Genomic DNA, 21,687 nt, shown 5'->3' on the forward strand with positions numbered 1-21,687 from the left:
CGGATAAATTCCCAGACCCAGACAAAATATTCCCTTGGACCTTGAAGGAGGCTGGCATAGAAATTGTAGGGACTCTGACAGAGATATTTAAAATGTCCTTATCCACAGGTGTGGTGCCAGAGGATCGGAGGGTAGCTCAGTCTCCAAAAGAAACCCTGAAATTATAGGCCGGTGAGCCTGTTAAAATAGTAGGTAAATTATTGGAATGTGTTCTATGAGATTGGATATACAATTATTTGGATAGCCATGAACTGACTAGGGATTGTGAACATGGCTTTGTGTGTGGGAGGTCGTGTTTAACCAATCATATAGAGTTTTTCATGGTTACCAGGAAAGCTGACAAAAGAAAGGCTGTGAGTGTTGTCTACATGGACTTTAGTAAGGCCTTTGACAAGGTTCCATATGGGAGGTTAGTCAGGAAGGTTCAGACACTCGGTGTGGTGAAGTAGTGAACTGGGTTAGACAATGGCTGAACAGGAGAAGCCAGAATAGTGGTGGATGATTGGTTCTCAGACTGGAGGCCTGTGACTGACTTAGTGGTGTGCCTCAGGGATCGATGCTGGGACCATTGTTGTTTGTTATCAATGATCTGGATGATAATGTGGTAAATTGGATCAGCAAGTTTGCAGATGACACGAAGATTGGACGTGTTGGTGGACAGCGAAGAAGGTTTTTAAAACTTCAGAGGGATCTGGACCAGCTGGAAAAATGGGTGAAAAATGGCAGATGGAATTTAATGCAGACAAATGTGAGGTGTTGTATTTTGAAGGAAAAACCAAGAAAGGATGTACGCGGTAAATGGTATGGAACTGAGGAGTGCGGTACGACAGAGAGATCTAGGAATACTGGTACATAATTCCCTGAAAGTGGTGTCACAGGTGGACAGGGTTGTAAAGAGAGCCTTAATTTATGACCTTCATAAATTAAAAAATTGAGTTCAGGAGTTGAGATGTTATGTGAAAGTTGTACAAGACATTGGTGAGGCCAAATTTGGAGATTGTGTGCAGTTTTGATTACTGAACTACAGGAAAGATATCAGTAAGATAGAAAGAGTTCAGAGAAGATTTTCTAGGATGTTGCCTGGACTTTAAGAACTGAGTTACAGGGAAAGGTTAAACAGGTTAGGACTTTATTCCCTGGAGCGTAGAAGAATGAGGGGAGATTTGATAGAGGTATTTAAAATTATGAGGGGGGCAGACAGAGTAAATGTAGGTCAGCTTTTTCCACTGAGGGTGGGTGAGATACAAATCAGAGGATATGGATTAAGGGTGAAAGGGGAAAAGTTTAGGGGGAACAAGAAGGGAAACTTCTTCACAGAGTGGCTTAAGAGGCTTGTCTCTGCACTGCAATGTTCTATGGTCCTTTTCTCTTGTGAATATTGACACAAAGTATTCATTTAGGACCTCCCCAACCTCCAGACACATGTTGCCTCCTTTATCCTTTAGTGGCCCCTCCTTCATTCTCATCATCCTTCTGTTCTTCAGAAGCTGATCATACGACCATGACAGAACGCCTTGGTATTCTCCTTAATCCTACAAGCCAAGGCTTCTCATACCCCCTTCCAGCTCTAAGTCCTTTCTTAAGCTCCTTCCTGGCTACCATCTATTTCTCATGTTTCCTGTATCTAATGGTTCACTTTTCCTGTCCTAATGGGACAAACCTATCCTGAACCCAGTACAAGTGGTCCCTAAACTCCCTCGTTACCACTGTGCTTTCACCCTTGTTCCCAATTTCCTCTCACTAGTTCCTGCCTCATCCCTTCATAATTAGCCCTTCCCCAGTTTGACTGTTTATATCCTTTTCCATAGCTGTTGAAGCTCAGGGAGTTGTGGTCACTCTCACCAAAATGCTCCCCCACCAAGAGGTCCGTCCCCTGACCAGGTTCACTCCCCAGAACCAGATCCAGTCTGGCCTCTCCTCTCGTAGGCCGGTCCACACACAGTGTCAGGAATCCTTCTTGGACACACCTGACAAATTCAGCTCCTTCCATCCCTCTTGCAGTCAGGAGCTGCCAGTCAATATTAGGAAAGTTGAAATTACCCATAACTACAACCCTGTATTTCCCATCCTTCCAAAATCTGCCTGCTCATCTGCTCCTCGGGGTCCCGAGGGCTATTTAGGAGCCTGTAGACGACTCCCAGCACAGTGAGAGTTCCCTTCCTGTTTCTGATTTCCACCCACACCGACTCAGTGGGCACTCTTGTTTACAGCCATCTCCCTTTCTCTAGCCGTGATACTAGCCCTGATCAGTGATGCTACTCCTCCCCCCCCCACCCTATTCCTTTTAAAACATCAGTACTTGCATCAGCCGATCCTGTCCTTTCTCCAAGTCTCTGTAACAGCAGGCCACATCATAGTTCAACGTACTGATCCAAGTTCTAAGTTCACCTCCTTTATTCATAATACCCCTAGCGTTGAAATAGACACATTTCATCCCCTCTAACATATGGAGGCAAAGCCAATGGGTATATTTAAGAATGAAGAAGATAGGCTCTTGACCAGGAAGGGAATCAAGGGAGAAAGGGGTCAAGGATAGGAAACAACTCAATTGGCCGAATGGCCTCATTGCCTTCCTATGTCTTGGTTGTATGATCGGCTTCCCATGTGGGCCCTCATGGAAGACCGTACTGAAGTCCATGTGGACACCCCCTTACTATCCCTTCAGACGAGATCTCCCACCAAGAAATCCATGCTTTCCCTGATGACCCCTGCTATTCCCAGTGGGAAGTGAAGATTCATCTTCACAGAGCAGCTGTCCTCCCACACACCTGTTTCATTCCTTGACTGAAGGGACCAAATTCATGTTCTCCAGTTCTCTGTGGCCAGAGACTGACAATTTGCTCTCCTCCTTCATTAACCTATCTGGCATCATCTCACCTGACCACACATATTCCTTTTGTCCTTCTCACACCTCTGTTGGACGAGTTGTAGCTGAGGCATTGTTGCATCTCCACCGATGGTTTCTGGACGTGTGAAGCCCTTGCTGAGCGTGGATCTCCATTGCTGCCTGCTCACCTTGCTGGAGGAGGAAGAAGGTGATCCCAGACAAGTGTCAGCCCAGCACCAAGCAGGGACAGAACACTTTCACACCCCTTTCTCATTCAGTACCCACGCCCAACACGTGGAGGGGATTCGTGTCCTTGTCAGACAGACCTCCCTCCCAGTCACTTCAAACTCACCAAATCAAACAAGCTGGGCTAAAGTAAAGCAACTTTAAAAGGTTTAATTCCGGTTAAAAAGTGAGTGTTCAGACTTTCTTTCAAACCAGGCTGTGGAGTGGCTGAGACAGGGGCAGTGGAGAGAACAGGTCAGGGCCAAATACAGGCCGCTGCCCCAGTCAGCAGAAACATTGCTGTGCTGGTGGTACAGTTGACCATGCCGTGGTTCGAGCCCTCTGCAGCACTCAGTGGCCCGGTCAGAGCTGAGGGCCAGAGATCCCATCCCAATTGGCTCCAGCCTCTGCCCCCAACACTTCCCAGGGCCTGCTCATCTGACGAAGTTCTGTATCCCCCCCTGCTGCCTCTGCCAAACACAACTGACCCATCTGCCTGCAGGTGATCCAGCTCCCTCCATCCCCTGCCTCTTCACACATCTGCCTACATGCACCTTCTTCTACAGTCCACTTGTGGCACCCTCTTCTCTATCAGCAGTCTGGAAACTCAGCCTCTCACTGATCCTGTGGCCTGGGTTGCAAGTGTGAGGAGTTGCTACTGTCTTCAGCCCCACTGAAGCCCTTCTGCACTGGCCTCCATCCTCCCAGGACCGGGGGCCTCCATCCTCCCAGGACCAGGGCCTTGTGCTCCTGACAAGCCAGGGCAGGGATCTCGTACCCTAGTGTGAGGGGCAGTCAAACTGGCATGGAGCTGGCAAAGTTAACATCTGGGATACAAAGCTAGGACAGGAACATCTGGAGAACAGCAGCATGACTGAGGGATGCTGGCACTGCTAGGCCCAATGGGAGGGACAGTGGTGTGGCTGTAAATCTGTACAGCCCCATCCCAGACACAGGTCTTGTCCGTGGAGCTGCTCCTCCTGTAGTGCCGGTGCATTGAGACCAGCAGTGTGAGGTGGACCCCTGGCTCCTGGACAGGGAACTCTCTGCACCAGTCCCCCTCTACAGCCCTCAGCATCAAGACCTCTGTGCAAATCATTGCTCACAGCTGCCTATTGGGCACAATGGTGTGCTGGGGAGCTCCTGTCTTCCAACTACACTGATTCATCCAACGGTTGGCTTGGATAACCTGCTGAAGAAAGAGATGCAAGCAAATTCAGCACGTAGAGAGTGAGGTGTTCCAACACCTCTTCCGGTCACCGTCCCAGCCACCTACCTACACACATCACAGACTGGCTCACCAAGGCACCAAATCTTTCAACAGTCCAAGGATCAGTCTCATGCTGTAATAGTATGTCCACATTCCCCCACCTCTTCTTCAGGTATGTGTGTGTATGTGCGCGCGTGTGTGTGTGTGAGATCAACCCCTGCGGCGGGGTGGAAGGACAGCATTCCTGGACCTGTCACAGGCAAGGAAGCCATCGTGTGTCGGCTCAATCAGAGGTGGGAGAGGTGCTGAGGTGCGTGGAGAGCAGCACATCCTACTCAATGTGGCAGAAAGATCCGGAGTCCTGGGGGGTGGCTGGGCTGGTGTGGGTGGGCCTTGAAACCTCCTGGGCAGCCGCAGCAGTGTGAAGCGGTGTCTCTGTCTCTGACCTACCACCCTCCTGTCGCTGGGACAGGGCTTGGACAGCAGCCCACAGCCGGTGATTCTCCTCCTGCTGGGTGATCACCTGAGGAGAAGAGACAGGGTTGTTTGAGGAGGGCAGGCAGCAGGGCTCAACCTGCCAGGGGTCGGGCGGATCCTGGAATAGGAGGTCAGGAGAGGTCTCGGAGCTGCAGTTGTGGGGTCACGGAGATGTGGTCATGGGGTCACGGAGCTGGTGGTCAAGGGGTCACAGAGCTGTGGACATACATGGGGTCATGGAGCTGTGGTCATGGGGTCACGGAGCTGGAGGTCAGAGGAGGTCTCGGATCTGCAGTTGTGGGGTCATGGAGCTGCTGGTTGGGGAGGTCATGGAGCTGTAGTCGTGGAGTCACAGAGCTAGTGGTCGGGGGGGGGTCATGGAACTGGAGGTTAGGAGGGTCAGAGCTGGAGGTTGGGGGGTCAAGGAGCTGGAGGTCGTGGGGTCACGGAGCTGTGGTCATGGGGTCACAGAACTGGTGGTTAGGAGGGTCAGAGATGGAGGTTGGGGTCATGGAGGTGGTGGGGTCACGGAGCTGTGGTCATGGGGTCACAGAACTGGTGGTTAGGAGGGTCAGAGCTGGAGGTTGGAGGGTCATGGAGCTGGAGGTCGGGGGGGTTCACAGAGCTGGAGGTCAGGGGTTCACAGAACTGTGGTTGTGGGGTCATGGAGCTGGTGGTCGGGGTCACAGAGCTGGGGTTGTGGGGTCACGGAGCCTGGAGCTGAAAAGTCATGGAGATCGGGGTTGGGGGTATTGAGGTCATGTAGCTGGGGTCGTGGAGTCATCACGAAGGAAGAGGAAGACCCTGACCTGCTGCTCGAGACGACGGATCCTGTCCTCTTTGGTCTTCAGACTTTGTTCCATCTGTGGTAGATAGAAGTGATGGGGAGAATGTTAAGTGGGGAAGTGAGATGTGCACAGCAACCCCTGTGTGAGCCCCCAGCCTCGATCCCACTGCCACCTCCACATGCCCCCCTGTGCCATGCACATCTTGCACTCACCTGGGACACGTCCTCCAGTGCTTGTTGCAGACGGAGGATCTCAGCAGCGAACCTCCTGCAGTCCTCCTGAAGGCTCTGCTGCTGTGTCAGACATTGGGAGAGGGCCTGGTGCACCCTGCACTGTTCTGCACAAACACACAGCTGCTGTCCTGAGACTTCCACACTAGCCCCCTGAGGGGAGAGAGCACAGAGATGGCCATTAGGCTCAGTACAGCTCATCCAGCACCCTGTCTCCCGGCCAGTGTTGGAGGGAGCCATATCACCTCCCAGGGACTGGGACCATATCAGCCACTTGCCCGCTGTGACCCTCCCACTGCACAACCCTGCGACACACATCCCCACAGAATTACCCCCGCAGCGCGACCCCATGACACCCACACTCACTGCTTGACGCTGTGACCCTACGCCCACTGCGTGTCCTAGTGACCCCCACACACTACTGCCGAAAACCCCCACGCATGACACTGTGACCTCTACAGCACAAACCTGTGACCCTCCCCAAACCAACTGAATGACCCTATGACCCCCACAGCATGACCCTGTGACCACCATGCCCATCGTGTGACCCTCACGCCCATCTTGCGACCCTGTGACCTCCACAATGTGACCACATTCCCCATGGCGCAACCCCATGACCAAGCCCCATGGTGTGACAATGGGGCCCCCCAACCTGCTCCAGACACATGAACCCCACGCCCACTGCCCAACCACATGACCCCATGCCCATGGTGCAACCCATGACCCTCGACCCTGCTGTATGTTCCTCAACCCTGTCATGCCCCACGGTGCAACCCATGACCCCCGAACCCAGCTGCGTGACCCTGCTGAGGTTGGCGTGCCGACCCCTTACCACAGGAGGCATGTCCTCCACCGATTCATGCTGCCCCACCATGTCCGTCAGGGCTCGCAGCTCCTCGAAGGGAAGAGTTCCCTCTCTGCATGGGCTCGACACCTTGACCCGCTCTCTAGGACTGTCCGGGATTGGAATAAACTCCATGTTCTCCAGCTCCTGTGCCAACACACCATTGGTATCAATCCACTGGCCGCACAGACCCTGGCAACGCTGCCAAAGCAGATCCAGGCTCACACGGAGCAACCCAGACTCACACAGAGCACAGACCCTGGCAATGCTGCCAGCGCAGACCCAGGCTTGCACCAAGCGCATGTGCAAACTCAGCACCTTCACACTCACTGTTACTGAGGGACATGGTGAGACAGGACACATAGACATGGACTGAACATGCAGAGGCAGAAAGTCATGCAGACACATGCCACACACGGGGACAAGGACCTTATCACCCACATGCCCCCTCCATGACCCTCCCATCACACGACCCTGTGACCACATGCCGTAACCCTGTGACGCCCACTCCCGCCATGCGACCCCGTGACCTCCATGCCCACAGCGTGACCCTGCAACTCCCAAGCTCAATTCCCGACCCTGTAACCCCCAAATTCGCTGCACAACCCCGTGACCAAAGGGCATGACATTGTAACCCACCCGTGACCCCTAAGTCATCTGCATACCCCTTGACCCCCCACTAAGCGACCCTGTGACCACCATGCCGCACACGTGACCCTGTACCCCCCAACCGTGTCTCTGTGACCAACACGCCCACTGGGTAACCCTGTGACCCCGGCTGTGTGACCCCATGACCCCCATGCCTGTCGCTCAATCATGCTGAAGTTGGCATGCCGACTCCTTACCACAGGAGGCATGTCCTCACCCGATTCTTTTTGCCTCACCATATCTGTCAGGGCTCGCAGCTCCTCGTAAGGTAGAGTTCCCTCTCCGCACGGGCTCGACACCTTGTCCTGCTCACCAGGACTGTCCGGGATTGGAATAAACTCCGCGTTCTCCAGCTCCTGTGCCAACACACCACAGATATCAATCCACTGGTCGCACAGACCCTGGCCGCGCTGCCAGCCCAGACCTAGACTCACACGGAGCACAGTCCCTGGCCGCGCAGCCAGCACAGACCCAAGCTCACACGGAGCACAGACCCAGGTTCACACCAGGCGCATGTGCAAACTCAGCACCCTCACACTCGCTGTTACTGAGAGACGTGGTGAGGCCGGACACGCAGTCACGGAATGGACACGGAATGAACACATAGACATGGACTGAACACGTAGAGGCAGAAAGTCACGCAGACACATGCCACACATGGGGACAGAGACCATATCACCCACACGCCCTCTCCTTGATCCTCTCGTTGCACGACCCTGTGACCACATGCCGTGACGCCCACTCCTGCCATGCGATCCTGTGACCCCCAGGGCATGACACTGTAACCCCATCCTGTGACCCCTAAGCCAATTGCATAACCCCCATTGCGTGACCCTGTGACTACCGTGCCCCTCGGCGTGACCCTGTATCCCCCAATCATGTCTCTATGACCTACATGCCCACTGGGTAACACTGTGACCCCACGGCCCCCATCCCTGTTGCACGACCATGCTGAGGTTGGTGTGGCGACTCCTTACCACAGGAAGCATGTCCTCCCCCGATTCCTGCTGCCCCACCATGTCCGTCAGGGCTCGCAGCTCCTCATAGGGAAGAGTTCCCTCTCCGCACGGCCTCGACACCTTGTCCTGCTCTCCAGGACTGTCCGGGATTGGAATAAACTCCGCGTTCTCCAGCTCCTGTGCCAACACACCACAGGTATCAATCCACTGAACTCACGGACCCTGGCAACGCTGCCAGCACAGATACAGGGTCGCAGGGGATACAAGACACCTGAGTGCAGACACAGACCCAGTGCCCACTGACCCTCTGCACATATGCCCACAGACCATAGGCTGACTGACCCCGTGCTCACTAACCTGTGCCCACAGACCCCTTGCCTGTAGACCCTGTGCCCACTGACCCCATGCCTGCAAACAGACTGTGCCCACAGACATAGACAGCGTGCCCACCGACGTCATGTCAAAGGACACAGACCCGTGCCCATGGACCCCCTCACCTTCAGCAGCCACTCGGGGCAGGAGCTCTCCGACAGGTTGGTGGTGGAACGGAGCTGGTTGAAGATCCGCATGCCACGTTTATCCTCGGCCGTCCTCCTCATCCTGTGGTGTTCATCCTCCTCATGCTCCCTGCTCACCTCATCCTCCCCCAGCGGCCCCTGTGCAGCTGAACACCACACCCAGGTCAGGTCCCTGTGCAGCTGAACACCACACCCAGGTCAGGCCCCTGTGCAGCTGAACACCACACCCAGGTCAGGTCCCTGTGCAGCTGAACACCACACCCAGGTCAGGTCCCTGTGCAGCTGAACACCACACCCAGGTCAGGTCCCTGTGCAGCTGAACCCAGGTTAGCCCCCTGTGCAGCTGAACACCACACCCAGGTCAGGTCCCTGTGCAGCTGAACACCACACCCAGGTCAGGTCCCTGTGCAGCTGAACACCACACCCAGGTCAGGTCCCTGTGCAGCTGAACACCACACCCAGGTCAGGCCCATTGCCCCTCATGCAAGGACCAGGTAGGCAGGTTGGCAGGGGTGAAGCCAGGCATCAATCAGGGACCCCAACCCTACGAACCCCAGACACCACTCCCTCTAACCCTGGATCCCTCCCCCACTGACCCCGGTTCCCCTTCCCCCACCCACCACGAACCCCTTCCATGGGCAGATGGACATGTGTGGAAGATTTCCCCATTGTCCTGCACACACGGACAAACACACACTGCACACAACACTTTGCATTAACACACACGATACGCCCCTTCACCAATTCCGCTCCACTCGCCACATACACAGCACGCCTTGTCTCAGGCCGCACACTGAGCACACTCAACAAGGCGTGACGTGTCCTGAGTGACACTCATCCACTTGCTTGTTGGAGACAGAGGCAGGGTAAGCATGCACGCCTGGCTGTCTGTCCCTGTGGTGGCACACTAATTACAGGGCCGTACTCACCAGCACCAATGGACAGCCCACTGCTGTTTGACCGGATTGTCTTTGACTCAAGTAAAATCTCTGGAAGCAAAGACATAAAGACATGGGTGAGTTCCAGGGGACATTTAAACCATGGACCTTCCCACTCTGGGTAACAGTTCACCATGGACCCCCTCAACTACCCCCACACCACGGACTGTTCCCCAGAGTGAGGGGTCCATGTGGACTGTTCCTTGGAGCGAGGGGGTGGGTTCATGGGGAACTGTTCCCCGGAGAGAGGGGGAGGAGTACTTGAAGATCAGTTCCCTGGAGTGAGGGGAGTTCATGGGGAACTATTCGCCGACATGAGCGGGTCTGGGGGGAGGTGGGGGGGGGGGGAGAAACTTCCACTGAGTGAGAGGGTCCAGAGTGGGAGGAACTGTTCCCTGGAGTGAGGAGGTCTGGGGAGGGTGGACAACTCTTCCTCAGAGTGAGTGGCTCTGAGGGGAGGGGAACTGTTACTCGGAGTGAGGGGGTCCATGAGGAACTGACTCCAGGAAGTGGTCCATGGGGAATTATTCCCTGGAGTGAGGGGTTCCGTGGGGAACCGTTCCCCCCAGTGAGGAGATCCATGGGCAACTGTTCCCTGGAGTGAGGGGGTGGTCCGCTCCCCCCAGTGAGGAGGTCCATGGGCAACTGTTCCCTGGACTGAGTGGGTGGGTTCATGGGGAACTGTTCCCTGGAGTGAGGGGCTGGGTTCATGGGGAACTGTTCCCCGGAGAGAGGGGGAGGAGTACTTGGGGATCAGTTCCCTGGAGTGAGGGGGGTTCATGGGGAACTATTCCCTGACATGAGCGGGTCTGGGGGGAGGTGAGGGGGGGAACTTCCACTGAGTGAGAGGGTCCAGAGTGGGGGGAACTGTTCCCTGGAGTGAGGAGGTCTGGGGAGGGTGGACAACTCTTCCTCAGAGTGAGTGGCTCTGGGGGGAGGGGAACTGTTACTCGGAGTGAGGGGGTCCATGAGGAACTGACTCCAGGAAGTTGTCCATGGGGAATTATTCCCTGGAGTGAGGGGTTCCGTGGGGAACCGTTCCCCCCAGTGAGGAGATCCATGGGCAACTGTTCCCTGGAGTGAGGGGGTGGTCCGCTCCCCCCAGTGAGGAGGTCCATGGGCAACTGTTCCCTGGACTGAGTGGGTGGGTTCATGGGGAACTGTTCCCTGGAGTGAGGGGCTGGGTTCATGGGGAACTGTTCCCCGGAGAGAGGGGGAGGAGTACTTGGGGATCAGTTCCCTGGAGTGAGGGGGGTTCATGGGGAACTATTCCCTGACATGAGCGGGTCTGGGGGGAGATGAGGGGGGGAACTTCCACTGAGTGAGAGGGTCCAGAGTGGGGGGAACTGTTCCCTGGAGTGTGGAGGTCCGGGGGGAGGGGAACTGTTACCCGAGTGAGGGGGTCCATGCGGAACTGTCTCCAGGAAGTGGTCCATGGGGAATTATTCCCTGGAGTGAGGGGTTCCGTGGGGAACCGTTCCCCCCAGTGAGGAGATCCATGGGCAACTGTTCCCTGGAGTGAGGGGGTGGTCCGCTCCCCCCAGTGAGAAGGTCCATGGGCAACTGTTCCCTGGACTGAGGGGGTGGGTTCATGGGGAACTATTCCCTGACATGAGTGGGTCTGGGGGGAGGTGAGGGCGGGACTTCCACTGAGTGAGAGGGTCCAGAGTGGGGGGAACTGTTCCCTGGAGTGAGGAGGTCCGGGGGGAGGGGAACTGTTACCCGAGTGAGGGGGACCATGCGGAACTGTCTCCAGGAAGTGGTCCATGGGGAATTATTCCCTGGAGTGAGGGGTTCCGTGGGGAACCGCTCCCTCCAGTGAGGAGGTCCATGGGCAACTGTTCTCTGGAGTGAGGGGTTGGGTTCATGGGGAGCTGTTACTGGAGTGAGGGGGGGATTCATGGGGAACTGTTCCCCTGAGTGAGGGGGAAGGGAAAATGGGGAACAGTTCCCTGTATTGAGGGGGGGGTTCATGGGGAACTATTCCCCGACATGAGGGGGTTGGGGGTGAGGGGGGAGGAAATCTGTTCCCCTAAGTGAGAGGGTTCATGGGGAACTGTTCCCCAGAGTGAGGGGGAGGGGTCCATGGGGTACTATTCCCCGACATGAGGGGGTCTTGGGGGGAGGTGGGGAAACTTCCACTGAGTGAGAGGGTCCAGAGTTGGGGGAACTGTCCCCTGGAGCGTGGAGGTCTGGGGAGGGTGGAGAACTGTTCCTCAGAGTGAGTGGGTCCGGGGGGAGGGGTACTGTTACCCAGAGTGAGGGGGTCCATGCGGAACTGTTTCCAGGAAGTGGTCCATGGGGAATTATTCCCTGGAGTGGGGGGGTTCCGTGAGGAGGTCCATGGGCAACTGTTCCCTGGAGTGAGGGGGTGGGTTCATGGCGAACTATTACCTGGAGTGAGGGGGTGTTCATGGGGAACTGTTCCCCGGAGTGAGGGGGAGGGGAAAATGGGGAACAGTTCCCTGGAGTGAGGGGGGGTTCATGGGGAACTATTCCCCGACATGAGCGGGTCTGGGGGGAGGTGGGGGGGGGGAACCTCCACTGAGTGAGAGGGTCCAGAGTGGGGGGAACTGTTCCCTGGAGTGAGGAGGTCTGGGGAGGGTGGGGAACTGTGCCTCAGAGTGAGTGGGTCTGGGGGGAGGGGAACTTTTCCCGGAGGGGGACAATGGGGAACTGTTTCCAGGAGGGGTTCCGTGGGGAATTGTTGCCCGGAGTGAGGGGTTCCGTGGGGAACAGCTCCCCCAGTGAGGAGGTCCATGGGCAACTGTTCCCCAGAATGAGTGGGATCTGTCTGAAGGGGAGTGATTGGTCTCTGGGGGAGTAGATGGGGTGAGATAGGGAGGAGTGGGAGAGGGAGAAACGGGATGCTGGGGAGGAGGAGACAGTGTGGGGGAGGGAGGGGAATGGGAGGAGGCGAGGATGAAGATAGCGGGAGAGGTGGAATGGTGGAGGGGAAGTGGAGTGAGGAGAGAGGGACTGGACGAAGAGGGGTTAGGGGTGGCAGGGTTCTGGTGCGTGGCGTGGGAACTCACCGGCGATAAGGATGGTATGCCAGCCCCGACATGACAGGTCGGAGACGTTCTGCAGGGATCCAAATATCGGCCGAGGCCTTGAGGTGCAGATCTCCGAACCAAAGCCCCTCTCCGTGCCTGTCCTTCCCAGCCGGCCGTTGCCCCCGTTCCCCCAGGCGAAGATCTGGTTATCTGACACATAGCAACAGGGGTCTTCACCATGTCAGCGCAGGTGCACCTCAGCCCTCTCAACCGTCACACCTACCCCTCACCCTACCTCACACCCTCAATCTACTCCACCATCCCCACACCTTCACCCTACCTACCCCTCACCCTCTCCCACCACACCCATTGTACCTTGCCATACCCACCCACACCCTTACCCCACCTTTACACCCCAACCCCACTCACATTGGCCCCACCATCTCCCCCACCCAGATCCACAGATGCATCAATTCTGCTGCACAGGTTAATCAGGTGGATAAGGTGTCTGGTGTGTTGGTGTCAGGGACCAGATCCCTCAATGGGAGCCTGGCTGAGAGACCAAGCCAAGGCCTCTGGTGGTGGACACTCTGTCAGGCACCGGGAAGGTCTCTGCTGGACACTGAAAGTTTCCTGCTTCTCAGGCAAGTCACCATTGCTCTGACGTACCGTCCATGGATGCGATGGTGAATCCATCCCCACATGACACTCTGGTCACCTGCTTCCCTCCCAGGGCCCCGACCAGCAGGTTGATTCCGTCATGCCTCCGGTAATCCCCAACTCCGAGTTGTCCATACTTGTTACAGCCGAATGTCAACAAACGTCCTCGCTCTGCAGACAGGGAGTAACACCATATTGCTGCCGTACACATCCACTAATCCCGGGAGGTTACAACCATGTACGACCCCTGACCCAGGAGGTTACACCATTTGCCACCCCCATGTATGACCCCTGATACTGATCGCGATCCCCGGGAGGTTCCAATCATGCACAACCTGTGACCCTGAGGTTATAACTGTGCGCGATCCTCGGGAGGTTACAACTGTATATGACCCCTGACCAACCCCGGTGGTTCCAACCGTGCACGATCCCAACCTTGAGCATGAAGCCTGACCCCGAGGATACAACTGTGCATGACCCCCCAACCCGATGTACAATTATGTATGACTCCTGACCCTGATGTTACACCGTGTACGACCTTTCATCCCGAGGTTACAACCTTGTGCGACCCCTGACCTTGAGGTTACAACTGTGCACAACAACTGATACCTGGGAGGGGGTAAGTATAGAACGAGCTCCTTTGGCCCTTGTATTATTCCACCCAGTCCCACTGACCTGCACCTTGTATCCTCTACACCCCTCCCATCCATGGACCTGTCCAAATTTCTCTTCAATGTTAAACTTGAGCCCACGTTCACCACCTCAGCTGGGAGCTCATTCCACACCCCCACATCTCTCTCTCTGTGTGAAGGTTCCCCCTCACATTCCCCTAAATTTTTCCCCTTTCACCCTTAACCCATGTCCTCTGGTTTGTATCTCATCTACACTTTGTGGAAAAAGACTCTTGTCTCCCCCCTTACAATTTTAAATACCTCTATCAAATTTCTCCTCATTCTTCTACACTCCAGAGAATAAAGTCCTAACCTGTTTAACCTTTCCCTGGAACTCAGTTCCTGATGTCCAGGCAACATCCTAGTCAATTTTCTCTGCACTCTTTCTATCTTCCTGTAGTGGGGTGACTAAAACTGCACACAATACTCCAAATTTGGCCTCTCCAATGTCTTATACAACTTTACCACAACATCCCAATTCCTATAGTTAATACTTATGAAGGCCAATATTACAAAAGCTCTCTTTACACCCTATTTTTCCGTTGGTCCAGATTCCTCTGCAAACTTTGAAAACCTTCTTTACTGTCCACAACACCTCCAATCTTAGTGTAGTCTGCAAACTTGCAGATCCAATTGACCTCATTAACCGCAAGGGAGGGGGGGGGGGGGGGGAAGGAAGGTGTCTGTGGGGGAGATTCTTGAAGAGGTGTTCTGTGCGGGGATCCATGAGGAAGGGGCCGAGGGGAAGGGTTCTGTGGGAGGGGGGCTATGGGGAAGAGATCTGTGGGGAGTGGTCCATGTGGCAGGGGGTTAATAGGGAGAGGGTCTGTATTGGGAGGTGTCTGGGGGTCTGTGTGGGAGAGGATTTATGGGGAGGAGGTCTATGGAGGAAGGTTTCGTGGGGGGAAGGGTTCCTCGGGAGGGGGTCAGTGGGAAAGGGGATCTGTGTGGGAAGGGGTACTTGTCGCTCTGGTGCCCACCCCACCCCCCAACTCACCATCAATGGCCGCTGTGTGGGTCTTGCCCGGGGCGATAATCTTCACCTTGTAGATGGCCAGCTGCTTGGAAAGGGTCAGTGTGGTCATGTACGGCACATCCTGGTCCGCCTGTGGACAGAACACAGGGCTGAGACTGTGTCTACTGCTGACGGGTGGGAAAGGGAGAGAGGAAGGGAGGTGACTGGGAGGCAAGGGGTAGGGAGGGAATGGGAGGGAAGCAGACAGGGTGGGGGCAGGTGGGGAGGGATTGGGAGAGGAGGAAAACATGGGTGGGGAGAGTGAGGGGTTTGGGGGGCTCGGGCAGGCTTATTGTCTAGGACAGTGGCGGTCAAGGTCAGGGAGGAAATCAGACCCAGGAAGGGGCAGGGTCAGGGGCTGGCATGGGCTCCAGGATGAGGGTTTGGGATCAGTATTGTGGTCAAGGTTGGGGGTCAGTGCTGAGGGTTGGGGTGGGGGCTCAGGATTGGGGATCAGAGTTAGGGGTGGGGTTGGGGTCGTGTTGGGGATCAATCTTGGGGGTCTGGGTCAGGGTCAGGAACGGTGATGAGGCCCAGGCCTGGGTGGGAGACACTCACCGTCACCTGGTGGGTGCGGAGCCCCCGGAGGTAATGGTTGAGGCCCAGCTTGTTGTACTCGTTGTTGCCGCAGGCCAGCACCTTGCCGCTCTGGGTCACGAAGAAGGTGCCATCAGAGCCACATTGCACGGACACCACGCTGAGACTGACTGGCAGGTCCACCTACAAGGCCAGGACACACCATTACAACACCCTACCGTTAACCACACCCCCCACCGCTAACCACGCCACACCGTTAACCACAGCCCCACCGTTAACCACGGTCCACGCCCCACAGTTAATCCCCAACTGTTAACCACACCCCGTTAACTGCACCCCCAACGTTAACCAGGTCTCACCATTAACCTCGCCTCAGCATTAACCAGGCCCTACCATTAACCGCACCCAACCGTTAACCACGCCCCCACAATTAACCACGCCCCTAACATTAACCAGTCTCCCACTGTTAACCACGCCCTTAACATTAACCAGTCCCCACTGCTAACCATGTTCCTTCAATTAACTCCATTAACATGGCGCCACCGTTAACCACGCCTGCTCTGTTAACCATGCTCCTGATATTAATCTCACCCCCACCATTAAGCAGGACCTCAGGGGTGGTAATCTTGGGATTGCTGCTTGTACCACGCGCCAGGGAGGGTAGGAAGAGCAAGTTGTAGTAGATGAATGTGTGGCTGAAGAGTTGGTGCTGGGGGCAGGGGTTCAGATTTGTGGATCAATGGAATCTCTTCTGGGCAAGGTCTTATCTGTACAAAAAGGATAGGCTGCACCTGAACTGGAGAGGGACCAGGTTTGCTCGAGCTCTTGGGGAGGGTTTGGCAGGGGGGTGGGAATCAGAATGTGAGGGCACAGATTAAGGAAGAAGGATGCTGTGTGCTCTGGGTTGGTGAGGAATGACTGGCAGGGGACAGAACATAGAGGGACCCAGTTAGAGGGGGTGAAATGTGTCTATTTCAATGCTAGGTGTATTAGGGGATGAACTTAGAGCCTGGATCAGAATGTGGAATTACTATGTTATGATCGTTACAGAGTCTTGGCTGGAGGAAGGGCAAGATCGGCTGATGCAGGTCCCGGGGTTTAGGCATTTTAAAAGGAATAGGATGGGAGGTGGGGGGGGGGAGGGAGGAATAACATTACTGGTCAGGGATAGTATCATGGCTATAAAAAGGGAGGAGGTTGCAGAGGGAGTGTCCACTGAATCAATGTGGGTGGAAGTTAGAAACAGGAAGGGAGCTCTCACTGTGCTGGGAGTCATCTACAGGCCCCCAAATAGCCCTTGGGACCCCGAGGAGCAGATGAGCAGGCAGATTTTAGAAGGATGGGAAATACAGGGTTGTAGTTATAGGTGATTTCAACTTCCCTAATATTGACTGGCACCTCCTGACTGCAAGACAGATCGATGGGGCTGAATTTGTCAGGTGTGTCCAAGAAGGATTCCTGACACTGTGTGTGGACCAGCTGGCGAGAGGAGAGGCCAGACTGGATCTGGTTCTGGGGAATGAACCTGGTCAGGGGGCGGAGCTCTCGGTGGGGGAGCATTTTGGCGAGAGTCGTAGTGGATAACTGCTTATCTGGCTGGAGGCCAGTGACAAGCAATGTATGATGGGGTGGTAAAGTGGATTAATAAATATGCGGATGATACTAAAATAGGTGGAATTGTGGATAATGAAGAAGGTTTTTAAAGACCACAACTCCCTGAGTTTCAACATAGCTATGGAAAAGGATATAAACAGGGAAATGTTTAATTGGGAAGGGATGAGGCAGGAACTAGCGAGAGTAAATTGGAAACAGATATTTAAGGGTGAAAGCACAGAGGTAATGAGGAGGATATTTAGGGACCACTTATATGGGGTTCTGGACAGGTTTGTCCCATTGGGACAAGGAAAACAGGGTAGAATAAGGGAACAGTGGTTGACGAAGCAGGTGAGGAAGAAGGAAGTATATATTAATTTGGGAAGCAGGAAACAGGAAGGGCTTGCTTCCATTAAGGTAAGGCCAGGTGAGGTAATTTAATCCTTTAATTAAATTAGGAGTAGGTAATGGAGTCAGTGAGGGCAGTGAATTGCTGATTACAGCACGTGAGAAATCTGGGTCCGAGCACTTGTCCCTGATGACTACACCTGAAAAAGGTGCACCCAGCTGCAGCTCCTGACATACTGAGGTAGGGAGCTGGAGGAACTCCGGATCATTCGAGAGGCAGAGGGGTGGGGGGGGGGGGCGATAGAAAGGAGTTTCAGGGAGACACTCACCCTCTAATGTCAGGAGGTAAGCAGCTGGGTGTCTGTCAAGAGAGGCAAGGGGAATAGATAGAGAGAGTAGATCACCCCTGTGGCTGTTCTCGTCAACAATAGGTAAACCGTTTTGGAAACTGATGTTGGGGTCGACCTATCAGGGACAAGTTGTAGTGGTCACATCTCTTGGATTGGACTCTCAGCTCAGAAAATAAGGAGGGAGAAGAATAGTGCAGTAGTGATAGGGGGATAGACAGGAGGTTCTGAGGGAGAGATTGAGAATCCCGGATGGCTTGTTGCCTCCCTCGTGTCAGGGTCCACGATATCTCGGATCGAGTTCTCGATATTTTCAGAGGGAGGGTGAGCAGCCAGATGTCATGGTCCATGTAAGGACCAATGATGTGGGTAGAAAGGATGAGCAAGCCCTGCAAAGAGAGTTTAGGAAGTTAAATGCAAAGTTGAAAGGCAGGACCTCCAGGGATGCGATCTCAGGAGTGCTACCTGTTCCACGTGATAGTGAGGCTAGAAATAGGAAGTTAATGCAGCTAAAAGTGAGTACAGGGAGTTAGGTAGAGAGCTGAGAGGAAGGACTGTGAAGGGAGTAATCTTAGGATTACTGGATGTGCCACATGACAGTGAGAGCAGGAACAGAATGAGGTGGGGGATGAATGTGTGGATGAAGGGATGGAGCAAGGGGCAGGGATTCAAGTCACTGGGACCTTTTATGGGGGAGATGGGACCTGTACAGAATGGACGGGTTGCATTTGAATCCCAGGGGGACCAGGATCTTGGTGGCGAAATTTGCTAAGGCTGCTCAGGAGACTTTAAACTAGAATAGTTGGGGGGAGGGAACCCAATGAAGGAGAACAGGAAGGAGAAGGTTAGATTGCAAACAGAGAAAGCTTGTAGAAAATGTTTGGGGGTGGATAGGCAGGAGATAGAGAAGGATGATACTCTGTACGAAGATGGAGGAAAGATGGTAGAAAAAGAACATAATAGATTTGTTTGTAAAGAAAGAGGAAAACAGAATAAGTAGTGGGAAATCTCTGAAATGCATTTACTTTAATGCTAGGAAAAATGTAAGGAAGGTGGATGAGCTGAGGGTGTGAATAGACACTTGGCAGTATGACTTGGTAGCGATTAGTGAAACATGGTTGCAGGAGGAATGTGATTGGCAGCTAAATATTCCTGGACTTTGTTACTTTAGGTGTGATAGAATTGGAGGGGCAAGAGGGGTGGTGTAGCATGTCTTGTCAGGGAAAATATTACAGCGGTGCTTCGGCAGGATAGATTAGAGGCTCATCCAGGGAGACTGTATGGGTGGAATTGAGGAATGGGAAAGGGGTAGTCACACTTACAGGGGTGTATTATAGACCACCTAATGGGGAGCGAGAACTAGAGGAGCAAATTTGTAGGGAGATCGCAGACATTTGTAACAAGCACAGGATTGTGATAGTGAGAGATTTTAATTTTCCAAATATAAATTGGGAAACCTATTCTGTGAAAGGGCTGGATGGGTTGGAGTTTGTAAAATTTGTGCAGGATAGCAATACCTAGAGGTACTAACTAGAGAAGGGGCAGTGTTGGATCTACTGTTGGGGAATGAGATAGATCAGGTGACAGAGGTATGTGTTGGGGAGTATTTCAGGTCCAGTGATCAATAGTGCCATTAGCTTCAGTGTAATTATGGAAAGGGATGGGTCAGGGCCCAGGGTTGAGGTTTTCAAGTGGGGAAAAGCTAGATTTGGGGAGATGCAAATGGATTTACGAGGAGTGAGTTGGGACAATTTGTTTTATGGGAAGGATGTAGTCGAGAAATAGAGGTCTTTTAAAGGTGAGATTTTGAGGGTCCAAAATCTTTATGTTCCTGTTAGGTTAAAAGGCAGGGTCAAAAGTTTGAGAAAGCCATGGATTTCAGGGATATTGGAAACTTGGTTCATAAAAAGAGGGAGACCTACAATAAATATAAGAAACAAGGAATGTAGAAGAATCTTAAGAAAGAAATAGGAAAAGCTAAAAGAAGGTACGAGGTGGCTATAGCAAACAGGGTGAAAATAAATCCAAAAGGTTTCTGAAAATATGTTACGAGCAAAAGGAGAGTGAGGGATAAAATTGGTCCCTTAGAGAATCAGAGCGGACAACTGTGTGTGGAGCCAAATGAGATGGGGGAGTTTTTGAACAATCTCTTTTCTTCGGTATTCACTAAGGAGAAGGATATTGAATTTTGCAGGGTAAAGGAAGAAAAGAGGGTAATTATGGAGACTGTAGTGAGTAAGGAAGAGGAAGTACTGGAGCTTTTGAAGCATATAAAGGTGGATAAGTCACCAGGTCCCAATGGGATTTTCCCCAGGACCTTGAGAGAAGTTAGTGAGGAAATAGCAATGGCTCTGGACAGTGAATTTTCAAATGTCACTCGAGATGGGGATAGTGCCGGAGAATTGGCATATTGCTAATGTGGTCCCTTTGTTTAAAAAGGGTTCGAAGAGCAAGCCTAGCAATTCTAGGCCTGTAAGTTTGATGTCTGAGGTAGGTAAGTTCTTAGAGGTAGTATCTGGAGAGACAGGGTCTGATCAGGAAAACTCAACACGGATTTGTGGATAGAAGGTTGTGTTTGACCAATCGTTGAATTTTTTGAAGAGGTGACTAGGATTGTTGATGAAGGTAGAGCAGTAGACGTTGTCTATATGGACTTCAGTAAGGCCTTCAATAAGGTTCCGCATGGAAGGTTAGATAGAAAGGATCAGGCTCTAGGTATTAACTTTGAGATAGTCAAATGGATTCAACAGTGGCTGGAAGGGAGATGGCAGAGAGTCGTAGTGGATAACTGTTTATCAGGTTGGAGGCCGGTGATAAGCGGTGCATGATGGGGTGGTAAAGTGGATTAATAAATATGCGGATGATACTAAAATAGGCAGAATTGTGGATCATGAAACAGGTTTACAAAGATTGCAGCGGGATTTGGACACTTAGAAGAGTGGGCTGAAAGGTGGCAGATGGAGAAGTGTGAGGTGCTTCATTTTGGAAGGAATATCAGAACAGGACGTACATAGTAAATGTGAGGGGATTGAGGAATGGAGTGGAGCAGAAAGATCTAGAAATAACGGTGCATCATTCCCTGAAGGTAGAATCGCATGTGGACAGGGTGGTGAAGAAGGCTTTTAGTATGTTGGCCTTTATAAATCAAAGCACAGAATACAGGAGTTGGGAAGTGTTGATGAGACTGTTCAAGGCATTGGTGAGGCCAAATTTGGAATACTGTGTGCAATTCTGGTCACCGAATTCTAGGAAGGATATCAACAAGGTAGAGAGAGTGAAGAGAAGAGTTATGTAAATGTTACCTGGATTTCAGAATCTAGATTACAAAGAAAGATTGAGCAGATTAGATTTTTATTCCTTGAAGCGTAGAAGGTGAGGGGGGATTTGATAGAGGTATTTAAGATTATGAGGGGGATAGATAGAGTAGATGTGGATAGGCTTTTTCCCTTGAGGGTAGGTGAGATTGAAACAAGAGGTTATGAGTAAAGACTTAAGGGGAAAAAAGTTAGAAGTATCATGAGGGGGAACTTCTTCACTCAGAGAGTGGTGGCTGTGCGGAATGAGCTTCTAAAAGTTGTGGCGGCAGGGTCCATTTTGTCATTTAAGGAAAAATTGGATAGGTATATGGATGGGAGGGAAATGGAGGGTTATAGACAGGATGCAGGTAGATGGGACTAGAGGAGAGGACTTGGTTCGGTGCAGACTAGAAGGGTCAAGATGGCCTATTTTTGGGCTGTAATTGTTATATGGTTAAAAACATGGCTAAACAAATGGAGCAGGAGGGAGGGCTTCATGTTTCTGGACAATTGGGCTCTGTTCCAGGGAAGGTGGAACCTGTTCCAATGGGACAGGTTCC

General features: G+C 53.0%; 1 protein-coding gene across 3 annotated transcripts in view; it reads right to left on the minus strand.

Annotated features, from left to right (window-relative positions):
• Positions 1–3,203: 3,203 nt before the first annotated feature.
• LOC138753194 (serine/threonine-protein kinase Nek9) overlaps positions 3,204–21,687 on the minus strand; it is a 63,230-nt gene continuing 44,746 nt past the window's right edge. For all 3 annotated transcript variants that reach the window (XM_069915856.1, XM_069915854.1, XM_069915855.1), the window contains 12 exons: positions 15,565–15,726; positions 14,989–15,097; positions 13,330–13,491; positions 12,700–12,870; positions 9,656–9,715; positions 8,706–8,872; positions 8,227–8,385; positions 7,486–7,605; positions 6,590–6,748; positions 5,740–5,910; positions 5,549–5,602; positions 3,204–4,785 (listed from right to left, as the gene is read on the minus strand). In XM_069915856.1, the coding sequence (XP_069771957.1) occupies positions 4,594–4,785; positions 5,549–5,602; positions 5,740–5,910; positions 6,590–6,748; positions 7,486–7,605; positions 8,227–8,385; positions 8,706–8,872; positions 9,656–9,715; positions 12,700–12,870; positions 13,330–13,491; positions 14,989–15,097; positions 15,565–15,726 (1,686 nt within the window). In that variant the 3' untranslated portion in view covers positions 3,204–4,593. The remainder of the gene's footprint in view (positions 4,786–5,548; positions 5,603–5,739; positions 5,911–6,589; positions 6,749–7,485; positions 7,606–8,226; positions 8,386–8,705; positions 8,873–9,655; positions 9,716–12,699; positions 12,871–13,329; positions 13,492–14,988; positions 15,098–15,564; positions 15,727–21,687) is intronic.

The sequence above is a fragment of the Narcine bancroftii genome, chromosome 2 (assembly GCF_036971445.1).
Source record: "Narcine bancroftii isolate sNarBan1 chromosome 2, sNarBan1.hap1, whole genome shotgun sequence".
Lineage (NCBI taxonomy): Eukaryota > Metazoa > Chordata > Chondrichthyes > Torpediniformes > Narcinidae > Narcine > Narcine bancroftii.